Source organism: Branchiostoma floridae, chromosome 7, assembly GCF_000003815.2.
Source record: "Branchiostoma floridae strain S238N-H82 chromosome 7, Bfl_VNyyK, whole genome shotgun sequence".
NCBI classification, from domain to species: Eukaryota; Metazoa; Chordata; class Leptocardii; order Amphioxiformes; family Branchiostomatidae; genus Branchiostoma; species Branchiostoma floridae.
Genome location: NC_049985.1, coordinates 10,467,927 through 10,480,190, shown reverse-complemented (window position 1 = coordinate 10,480,190; position 12,264 = coordinate 10,467,927). Strand labels below are relative to the sequence as shown.

The 12,264-nt window shown below is 38.6% G+C and overlaps 1 protein-coding gene across 1 annotated transcript in view; it reads right to left on the bottom strand.

Annotated features, from left to right (window-relative positions):
• LOC118418842 (FRAS1-related extracellular matrix protein 2-like) overlaps positions 1–12,264 on the bottom strand; it is a 116,482-nt gene that overhangs the window by 14,846 nt on the left and 89,372 nt on the right. The window contains exons 7-8 of the mRNA XM_035824904.1: positions 8,134–8,300; positions 7,649–7,733 (exon numbers count right to left, since the gene is read on the bottom strand). Coding sequence (XP_035680797.1) covers positions 7,649–7,733; positions 8,134–8,300 — 252 coding nt within the window. The remainder of the gene's footprint in view (positions 1–7,648; positions 7,734–8,133; positions 8,301–12,264) is intronic.

Here is a 12,264-nt window from a genome sequence, read left to right as displayed (position 1 = left end):
ACTTCTCCTTCTGTATCTTAATCTTTTTGGGGGGGGGGGGGAGAAACATATAGTCATACAAGATATAGTGGACAGAAAAGAAATCTATAAATTCATGGACTGTTTCCATTGCACTAAGGAGCCGGATGTAGTGACGTCTGTGCTGCAGTAGATATCGGCTCCTTCAGGAAGTCACTGAGGGGTTATCTGTGAGACTTTCGTAAATGACAGTTCTGAACTGAAGAGGAAACAAGGCCTCGACTGACACCTTCCTCCATGTACAGGCTGAACCAATCACAGTGACATTACTCAGTTCGATACAACCCTGAATGGCCTTTGATGTACTTGTTTAAAAAGAATCAATATTAATTGGTTGATGTTACAACCACAAAGAGGGACAGTCTACAATGTAGTTTTGCAGCAGGAGAGAATTAAGAAGCAGAAAATGAAAAATATATGGATGCAGTTAGCAGACAAGCTTGTTCAAGGATGAACTTCTATTTCCAAGACCACCTGTTGATTTTTATGGTTACTGAAAATCAAATCCATGTCTTGTATCAAATCAAAAGCTTCAATGCATAATTGCATACTTTGCCTTTTTTCAATATTTCTTAGAACTCATTCCCATCAATCCCACTTCCAAGTTACACTTATCATTTATTTATTTCAGAGCTATCACGTGAACAAACTTCCTACTAATACAATTGACTTTTCCAGGCCTCCATGTATGGACAAAGGAATTAGGTCAAGCACGCAGCCCTGACAGAAGTCCACTTGGTCAATTAAAGACAGAAAATTTCAAGTACCCTCCACTGCCCTATCACAACCAGTGAAGAGGCCATGTTTCCTGTCAGGCCCAGTCTACTGGAGCCATAGGCAGCCATGGTGTCTACCTACCAACTCTCAGGGGACCACAACATGTAAACATATGCAAACAATCAATTACTTAGCATCAACATAAGGGACAGAGAGGAAAAGAAGCTCGCAATATATTTACTGCTGAAAAATTGAAGGGTCTTTTGGAAGGGTTCATAAAAAGTTTTCCTTTCTCCATTTCTCCCAAGCCATTGTATATTGCATAGATCTATAAAAAATAGAAAAGTAAGATGTCATACATCACATGACACCTTGTGGCTGGTATCTACTTCCAAATCCGTATGTTTGTATACATGTTTTTGTTAAACATTTTCCACATACTACTTACTAGTTTATCTCTTCATTATAATACCAACAGAGACAGTTTTATCAAATAAACTCATGTTTTGTTCCCAGTGCTTGAAGACCTTGAACAAGTTGAGGTTGCTGTGCCAGTTGCAACTGAAAGACAGATGATACCTTGTTGTAAACATGTTCCATTTGAAGCCAGAGGCAGGTTGTGTTTTGGTCTAAACATACTTGTATACATTTGTATGTTGAGGGTAGGTCTTCCTCTTTCCCTTGAACCATATTGAGCATCTCTAAAACTGACCAACCATGACAATTCCAGTGAACCACTATATTAAACATATTCATAGTCAGTAAGTAATGTCAACACTCTCTGCCAACCATGCAGCCTATTTTGCCTTGCTTCTGTTCTTTCCTGTCTTTTATATTTCAAGTCCAACAACCCAGTGATAAAACTTGACCGGCCCTGCCCTGAAGCACCAAATGAGCGTATGCATGCTAGAGATGTTCACTGATAACGATATCACCTCCACTCCACATCAGAAGCCATTATCACTGCAAGGAGTTTAAAATCCTTGATCACTGCCAGCGCTGCTATCTGATGGACAGTCAGAACAGCTTGAACTCATGGACAGACAGACATCAGCAACTTCTGACCATAACCAAGTTTGATCTGTTCCACAAATAAGGACAAATATAGCAGCAGGGGCAAGAATCAAGCCTTTGATGTTCTACAAAACTACAAGCAAACCTTTAAAACACCACTTATCAGCAAGCTAATACTTTTAGCTTACATTCTTTGTTACATGGTATAAGGGGTAATCTGACAGGGCTAGACTGCAACTTTCCAGACTTGACAAAGTTGGTCCTTTTGAGCCAAAAATAAACATGCACATGTTCTGTATTGCTGAAGGATAATACAATCAGGAAGGACTGGTTGAAGGCCATCACCAAACAGTGAAATTCCTTTAAGCATTAACAGGTGGCTGATCAGCAACTGCCAACCAGCAATTTCGTGTTATTTCTACATGTATATCATTCATGATTTCCTTTGGGTATTTGGATCTACAGCATAACTGGAAATAGTTTGTCCAAAAACTGTATCACACAGATTTTTTTGTCACTGTTGACATTTCATGGGGCTGCCTAGGCTAGGTCCTTACATTTCAGTCATAAATGTGTGTGTGGTTTTATTTATGAGCACTTTGCACCAGACTGGGCTAAAAAACAACTCTAAAATTGACCCATTCAACAGTCAGTCTTGAGAGATAAAGAACCTGATCTGTTGTATGTTGTCTGTTGACCTACAAACATGCATGTAGGGCCTTCCTGCAGGAACTTACTGTTTGCCATCGTCTTCATGAAACAATCAGCACTTGCTTCTGTTCTCACAGTTTGTTTATCACAGTTTGTTTAACCTATTAACTTTTAAGACAGTTCCAAGCATACTGAGTTTACTGTAAGGAAGCGTTGTGAAACAGTGGTTGAATTTCACCTTGCCCTTCCCTTATAAGTTGCCTGCCCCCTCTATATAAACTTGGAGATAAGACTGGCATGTTGATCCAGACTACAGATAAGTATCTGGAGGAGGCCTGTTCTGGATACAACTTCCTCTCAAAACACTGATGATGACTTTGAGATTGCTCTACTTGGGGGCTATTTGCCTTCATTATTTTGTCTTCATTAATAAATATTGATGTTGACAGACAAATTACAGAATCGACACGGTGTTTCAACATTGTTTACATCAACTGAGTTGCCATAAATTGTTGTGTGTTATCATCAACATATCTTTGTTCATTTGGCTTGTTTACTTTCCAAAGAAACATAAGGCCAATCACAGAGCAAAATAATTATGTTATTAACTTCTGAGGATAAAACTTTGATGGATCATAAATGCAGCAATTAAGGTTACCCAAGAAACCAGCAGAACCAGGCAAACCATTTAAACTACATCTGATCTCTATAATCAATTTTACTAGCAGACATGCCTGATGTCACTCTCAAGTACTTCCACAATCCTTGTGTCTATCTTGTTTCACTGAAATATTTCTCAGTGAAGAGTTTTGCTTCCCAGCAACTGGTGGGAAAGACACGCTTTCCTTGTTCTCATCTGGAACTTTTCAGCGTAAACATACTCTGATGTTCGTTTTTCCTCACTGCACTAGAGTTTAATTTACAACCAAAACACGTTGAAAGGGTGGGAGAGGTGAATGCACACTTGTATGGCACATGTATACATCCCAAACAGTATTTAGTGAGGGCTTTATTGCAAATGATGATCAGAAAGAATAACAACATCTTTGGGGTACTAAGTAAAATCTTATGAATCAAATAGTCCTTTGCCATAGGCTTTAAAGACACCATAATTCAGAGGTTGTACATTGTACGTGCAATGCTTCAAATGAGTCTGTACTAACTATTCTAAGACTTGTTTCCACCCTTGAACCAAAAGAAAGTATTTTTTGCTTTCAGATAACATTTTCAAGTTTACTATTACTGTCTTCACCCCATAAGGTCAGATAGAGGACAGATGGCACCCAGGTTTTGGAGGATGAACCTTGTGTACATTTCAAAAATTCTATGTGAAGGACATTGCATGGAGCATGAACCAGCGGCCCTGAGGGCGCTAGAAAATATACACAATCTCAGGACCTTAGATGAGGACATCTGAAAGGTGTTTACATCAACTTTGATTTACAGATCAAATACGATTTTCAATTACTGGTGAAATAACATGTGAGGTACTAGATAGAGCAGTTCCGAAAGTACATGTATAATACAAAAATCTTTTCTGAGAGGAATTGCTTAACAGCACTTCTCAAATATGGTGTATGTTTGGAACACCTTTGACTGTATATACCTACATATATCAGATTGCAGCCACTCTGTATAGTGTCAATATTAAAGGAAACATTTACAATATTTGGCCAAAAGAGCAACAAACATTGAAGAGGTGTGACATCACCTGTGTGTAGTATGGAACTTGTAAGTACCTGAAATTGGAGATCTTGTTTGAAAGACATAGTATTCATGTCAACTACTCACAAGTTCTGGTAAATGTATATGTTACATATCCACAAGAAGGGTTTTCTGTGGTGTGAATAGAGTATGGCCATCTAGTGTCTATTGGTTTGCTATTACAACTTTTGAAGCTTAATATCTATATTGTCCTGCAGAATGATTCCACAATCAAGACTTTTCACCAGATTAACTAGATGGCTTTTCAACACTTGACAAGAGATTTGGTAGCTATGGCTTGACAGATTCAGGTTTAGATGGATATCTAGCTACTAAGTGAAAGGTCCTTTGCCATACAAATTAATACTCCATGAACAAAACTTATTGGATGTATATTTCAACAGAAATAGTACTGTGTTGAATTTCCATTTCAAAACAATTTCCAACAACAAGCCCCCCACACACATAGCCACATGTCTTCACCCAGCTGTTTTCTGCCAAACACACAGCAGTGAACTCAATACACCTCAAGACCGAAGACTGAAGTGACCATAATGCAATTTACCAAGGATGTTTATTATTTCACCAAACATTCCCTCAAGTTTGTCTAGACAATTCCTGGACTGGAAAAAAGTTCAACATTGCACTTTGGGCAGCAGTTCTTCAAATTGTTTTCCTTAACAACTGTCAAGACAACTTTCTTAGGTGCAAAAGACACTGTGAGAAATTCCATCTCTGGACACTGTGACCTTGGACATTTCAGATCAATAAACACCCCCTTTTAATTGAATTGAGACAGTGAAAGTTAGTGAAAGTGATTCCATTCTCTTAAGTGGGTGGAATGCCAAGCTAAGGAAGACCTAGGGATGCTCACAGGAAACATAGGATAATCTTTCTTACACAGGGTCTCCACAGTCTAAGCTGTGATGTGAGAAATGCCAAGAACTGACATGTGTTTATTGTTACAGAATCAGTTCTAAATGTTTTAATTAGTGGTTGGGGGAATTTAAACATTTGGGGAATGAATCTGATTGAAAATGAATTATGTTTGGATGAAAGCTATTGTAATAAGAAAATCTTGTTAAATCATTAGTAGTTTTCCTTTTTAAAAGTGGATTTGATTGACATCTGTCATACCTTTTCCACTTAACCGTCTCTCTGCTAGGGGTAACATTTTGGTAGTACGGGATCAAAAGGAGAAACATCATATTGCACCCAGTCCGAGAGATCAGCACTTTTGATTCTAACTACTAACGTTAGTTTAGTTATATTAGTAATAGTATACTACCATGATTTTTTTTGATGACTTCTAACACTCTTAAGAATGTGTTTCCACAATGAAAAGAAATCAGGTGGTCTGTGGTTCACAGCTGGCTATGTTGTATAAATCTATGCAATGTCAACATCAATACAAAGTGTTTGTTGCCTACAATAGATTTGTATCACACAACTGGTGTAATCTTTGTTCCAAAACATAAAGTGACCTTTGAGTGATGTCAACTATTTGCTTCTAACAAATCTGAAGATACATGAATCAATCTACCTGCAATTTGATACTTGTGACAGGTTTAGAGTGAGCCCTGTAAACAGCCCAGAGATTTCATACTACTGACTTGCCTGATGTAGTACAAACCTATCCTCATGTTGACCACAAAAATCCTGCCTGACCTATGAACATCACATCTCCATTCATTGGTACGCTTTGCCATTGGTTGCTGTGTTTGGTGATTGAAAGTCTAATAGCAGAGATCTGTAACATTTCTTTACTTGCCACAAGGAGAGGTCTGGCTAGTGAGGTCTCATCACAGCGGAGGTTTTACTTTGTGAGGAAAGTCAGGATAAGGGTCAGTCATGTCTGCACCACACATGCCTCTCTGTATAAACCACCCAGGGGTCATGGACAGGAAGTGCTCTGATTGGATAAATATTACCTGGATTGAATAAATATTGGGAGGACAGAGGTGGGAAAGGTGAGTCCTGAGGTTCAGGCAGGATGACAGATTGAGGAAATGTGTCCATATTGGGAAGGAGGGGGGGGTGGGTGGCATTTGTACCTAAGCGCCCTTCAGGCAATAACTCTTTGCTATGTCAGTTTTATAGAGATCACTACACTGTTACTTTTATTCAGGTAAGTAATATTGTAATCTTTTGATTGAAAACCATTCACGAAATGAAAGAACATGATATTTTTAAAAATTGTATTTCTTTGCTTTCAGAGTTTCAGGCACATGTATGAGAAGCTTGCTTGTGGTTTTAAAACTTTTTTTCACAGTTCAAACACATAGTACATATAAAAGTATGTAATTTTAGTACGAGTATCAAAATTTCTCTCAACTGTTGTAATCATATCATAGACCCATGATCTTGAAATCCTTGTGATGAGTTTCAGAACTGTGCCACCTGGCTGACCTTTGACAGGCAACTGAGTTGACACTTTTGGTACAGGTGCAGCATTTGGGTCCTGAAGCAAGCTGTCTAATGTTAAGGGTCCTCTGGCATTGTAGGAAGGGTTTAGTACAAATCCAGCACCACTTGGGTTACATAACAGCCTTTCTACAGGGGGACTCATAACCAGCCAAGTAGCAATGAACTCCAGATGTTGTACTGCAACTATGAAGTCCAGGATATCCCAAAAGTCTTTCTGTCTAGACAAGTAATTTTTGAACATGCAAGTTTTAGACCTGAAATTTTGATGGGTCAATTAAACATGAAAGTTGAATGATTGAAAATAATTGGGAAAGATTTAGGTGCAGGACTTTTAACACATGGCCAAATACAGATACTGATATGACAGTTTTAGATCCCAATCGGATGTCAAGGCCTGATCTTCTGGATTAGGGGTGTTATAGGGATTTACATCATTTATTAGTATCTGCACAGACTGGAGTTCAGATGAGTGCATGGTAGGCACTCAAAGACTTCAAGTCTTCATATACCTAAAATTTTCTTTCCATTCACAATCTGTTATATTATGAATCATTAAGATCTAGAGTTCCACAACCCCATTCCTTCACTAACTGATTTTAACCATCACTGCTGATGTATTATGTGTTCCTTATTAGTTATCCAAATAAGGTCCTCTTTTGCATAAATCATAATAGTTGTTCATCACCACCCAAGTAACAGATGTAGACAATCTTAAGTATGACCTTGTCACATGCAAATAAAACGATGACAGAACACCTGTGGAACATATGGTTCTTGACCAGGACCAAACCTGGAGAAATCTCACAAAGGAAATGCCATAAGTCTTGGCAAACAAACTTTGAACAATCTAACCACATGCCGGCTATCTAAGCAAAGCTGGTGATGAAGGATATGTGGTCTTTGTTCTCTCCTACTGAGAAATATTTCTAGGACCTAATACAATCTAAAAAGATAGATGACCTTAATCTAGGGCAGAGCTTTGGAGGAAGTGAACCTCACCAACTCCCCAAGATAGGACCAAAGTTATATGGCATAGCAATTGAGCAAAGCCACCAGTTGTATCCACAATTGATGGTACTAAGTGTTTCTTCTATAAGGTCAAAGGGTGAAGTCCTACCGTCATCAGCATCAGGAGCGATCACGACCTCAGTAGCACCAAACTCCTCCCCGATCCGACCACCCATGGGCATGCTTAGAACAACCTGAAGGGCAACAGTTTTAGGCTTGTTACTATTGCTTTTCATTCATTAGTCTATAAAGATTTGTGGGAATGCTTCTATGCTTTTCAGCCATACTTTCAACAACCTTTTGCATCAGAATAAAACACTTAAACAAATTACATAAAAGTTAAACCTTTTCCCTGTTGCCTAACTTGGTGACCAATACAAATTTGGTGCCAAATAAAGGCCTAGCAGGCTGAGGGTCAAAACACAATGTAGATATAGGCCTGAATTGTGGCCTGAAATATCACAATGTAAATTCACCTAGTCCTGCGCTTAATTCCTCAGTATCTATAAAGCACCACAAATAATGTACAAAGGGAAAATCATCTACATAAACATGTATATGCTAAAATTATAAACATGCACATTGGTTACTGACCTGGAAGGATTCCTCCTCCTCGTACAGCGAATCATCGATGATGACGATGCGGCAGAGCTTCTCGTCCTCTCCCTGGTCAAACCTGACTACAGAGTTGTGGTCCTCGGGTCGGCTGATGTAGTCAGAGTAGGACAGCACCGTGCTGGGGGTGGTGCCTGTAGCTGTGTCTGTGGGGAAGGCAAAAATAAGGTTTCATATATAGAAGTACAGAGAAAACCCATTTTTTCATGATGGCAAAGAGGACAAATGGAATGTACAGTATCCAGTATGTACAGGTCTGCTGTACAATGTACATGTACACATTACATGTGTGTAAGTTCCAAAGTTTTTTTAAAGGTGAAGGCACAGTTATTATAACATTAATTTTCTGGGTCAAGGAGTGAAAAAGGCAGCTACCTTACAAGCCTTGTTCCCTCTTTTAGTTGCTGCTTAATTCCAAACCAAGAGATATTATGATACTTAACATATAACACAAAGATATTGGCAAACACAATGGAATATACAAATACACACCATCATGACATACGTTTTTGGCTCAGGGAAGGCTGTGGTTTGTTGCATAAGCTTTGTCTTATATAAATGAACTAGTAAGTGTCACTGACATCTGTGGAGCCAGCTGATGCTTAATTTAGCCCAACTTCCTGTTAATGTACTAGTGTGACAAATTTGAGTGGGGAGCAATTTAATATCAATTATATATAATCAATGTAATATACATTAGTTTTTTGTACATTCAAACAGAAAATATGCATATAAAGTTATAAAATTTATCCAATGTACACATGTACACATGCGTATACATGCATGCACAATGTGCGTGGAACACATGTAGTTGACACCTTGGAATACTGCCCGGACTCTTTTATCTGACATAATTTGAAACCTAGTATGTAACTTTTCACTCAAGCCAGGAGGCCATCATAAACAAGGGTGAGGCTGATAACAATCTTTTTGCCTATAATTGCAAAATTTACTGCTGGTAACATCATCCCAAGTTATTCCACTGCAGGTTAGGGGGCAGGGACAACACCCCAATTAAGTCATAACATGGCCCAGGCTGTGCCCTGTTTCATGATGCATGATGATAGGTTTGTGTTTCGCTGAAACAGGAAACTATAATGCCCCAAATTATTGATACATCCTAGCTTTTCATATCATCAAATTACATTTAAATATGTTTCATACAGTTTAAGCTGAAGTAAAAATGCTGTTTCGTAAGGCACTTCTTTCAAGAATTCCAAATGACCAAAGAAACAACAAAATTAGAAGATTTTGAAATACAGTATCAAGTTTGATTGATTTATTGGAATCTAAATCAATGCTTCTACTTCATTCACAGCACCCTCTTGATTTGGTGCCAGTTGTGTCAGACATTCCCTCTAATCTGTATCCAACAGAGCTTGATTTTCTATTCCGGATTTCTCATTTTAAGTCATCATCTTTTGAAACAGGTGCGAATAAATAACATCCTTTATGCATCACCTTCTGTGCCATATTCAGAACCAAACAACTATGGAACAACGTTTAACAGTATTTTGATGAACTTGGATGAACTTAGGTAAGCCCCTTGCTGGTCTACCGCACACACGGGCACAGCATTTGGGATCACCACAATAGTATAACTTTCCCATCACAACTGACAAGGTTCCCCAAGGTTGCAGGAGTTACTAATCCGGTTATCCTATCTAGGAACTAAAAATTGCCCTCAAGGCATGAGTCTCATCTAGAAAGGAATCTAACCTTGCACTTGAGAATAATTCCCCAACAATAGGTCTGTGTTTTGTTCTCTAGCTGAGCCATGCTGGATATGCTATAGGTGTCAGATTTGATTCATCTGGAGGACCCAATGGCACCTGCAGTCACCTTCAAAGTCAAAGTTGTCAGATTGGATTGATTGCCTGCGTGATTTGTTATGGCTTCTTAGCGGTGATCAGTTTAGTATAACTGCTGTAGGGTTGGTTGAGGTTAAAGCAGCACTGGTTATGTACGTGATATCTTGGAATTCCTTCACGCACCACAGACTTTTAACTTGTCCAAGGGAAAAGAAGTCTAAGTAAGTAAAGGAAGAGAAGACGCCCACTTTTGAATCTAACTTGCAGCAGACATTTTGTATGACTTCCTGAATCATGTCCCACAGCTGGACTACATGGTGTACATTGCCTGCACCATGGTTATAGTGTCAAGTGCATTTTTGTCACTAAAAAAAAAAACATCACTCAACAAGCTTCAAGGTATCAAGCAAACAGCTCAAGAAAAATGGGAGCCAAAGTACCAGTTTGTTCATTTTCCAAACAAACGGTAAACAACAGGAGTACTCTAGGGTTCGTCTCTTTCTGTGGTGAACAAATTTCAACAATGGTAACGGTATGGAGTTAACATTTAGAGGATATGGCTCACCACTATTTATGCCATCATTCAGCAATGTGAGGGGATGGAATGACATGGTTCCCACGAGGAAAAATGCAGCTTTTCCCACGGAAGGCCACATAATTTCAGTAGCACAATTGTTGCGCACTGGAAAATGTCACAATAACACTTCAACAACTTTTCTAAAGCAATAAAGGATCTACTTCGAATTCCTGACCCTATGGATTTTTCGGACATACTAGTAAGTCTTGCTTTTCATTTCATTTGTAGTTGGATGGCTTTGTTAGAGTTTCTAAAAGTTGCTTTGGAAATTCTACACCTTCAAAAAAATTGTAGTTTATGTGAGACAAATTGCAGGTGGGCTGGTTTGATGTCCAGACAAACAGCCATGAAATGATATTAAGTGCCTCACATTTTGGTCTTGTTTTGTGACACATAAATGTTATTGTACTCATATATTAACCATCTGATATCATCTCGTAATATCTGACCTTAAAACATAGCCATCCATGAATTAATGAAATAATATAACTACTTCTTTGGCCTTATTTCATTTTGAAAAAAAAATCAGTGATAAATTTTGAATTTCAGCAGAACTGAAAACTTGTAATCATTAGTTGCCATGGTTTCAACAGTTCATTTGGAACAGCATTTCAGAGTGAATGACTCCGAGGTCTCCAGTACAACACCGACCCAATTAAAAGTCCCAGGTTGGTTGGAACAAACTCAAGCTCAAGTTTTGTCTGGCTGACTTCCAGCCAAGGACAGACTCCCTGCCAGAAATCTGACTACTTGGTGGTTGCAAGACACAGCCAGCTCCACTTAGTCAGTGATGCTGGATTTAGTGAGTGGTAGTACTGAACATCAGCCTGCAAATCACTGAGTATCAGCCATCACTATCCATTAAGTCTTCCCACAGTAATGTACCTGACAAGTGTTTTCTATGACGTACACACTGCATTTTTGTCTCAAGTGCTGCTAAAACAACTTAACATAATATTAGTGAACGTTCTGCCAAGTTGCTTTGTTAAAATTCTTTCAAGTCAGTTAGTGTTGAGGTAGCTGGTACTTAAGCCACGAGGAACATTCTAAAGAAGCTGAGCTAACAGCCTCTCCAAGAAGGGTTCCAACATCATGTTTTCAGAGTAATCTCAACACTGAAAAGGATTTGAACAATGCCATTTCAACACAAAGTTTGTTTAGAGTGCCAGAATATCAGCTTTTAGGAGTTTTCATGGTATTATTGTTTGGGTTACATTGAACAGTTGCTGCTGCTTATATACAAAATTTAATGTTGAAAGAAGAGGTGGCTGTCTTCCAATGGGAAAGTAAGAATTTGTTAAGCTACATCTATTTGCAGTAAATATATGAACTAAAGGTGATCTTTTTTCCTACTGGTCTCAAGTGGTCATTTACATAGAGCAGTAACAATGTTTACTGACCCGAAATTAACTGGGTGAAAAATAATCAGACCGGGGTTAGAACACTGCACCCAGAGATCTAGAGTGGATCTTTATTGCAGGGAAACTTAGCAGACTCCATAATTGGACAATCATTAAAATGAGACAGCTGGGAGTTGTCTTTAGTTAGTGTACCACATATAGGGCTTCCTGTAATGATGTAGTAGGGAGGGAGCTAGGTGGGATACATTTCGATTTTAACTTATTTCATGCAAGGAGGTTAAAAATGTTTTTAACCTCCTTGTATCATGTAAAATATGTGATTATTAAATTAGTTGGCATGGTGGGCTGTCTCAATCTCATA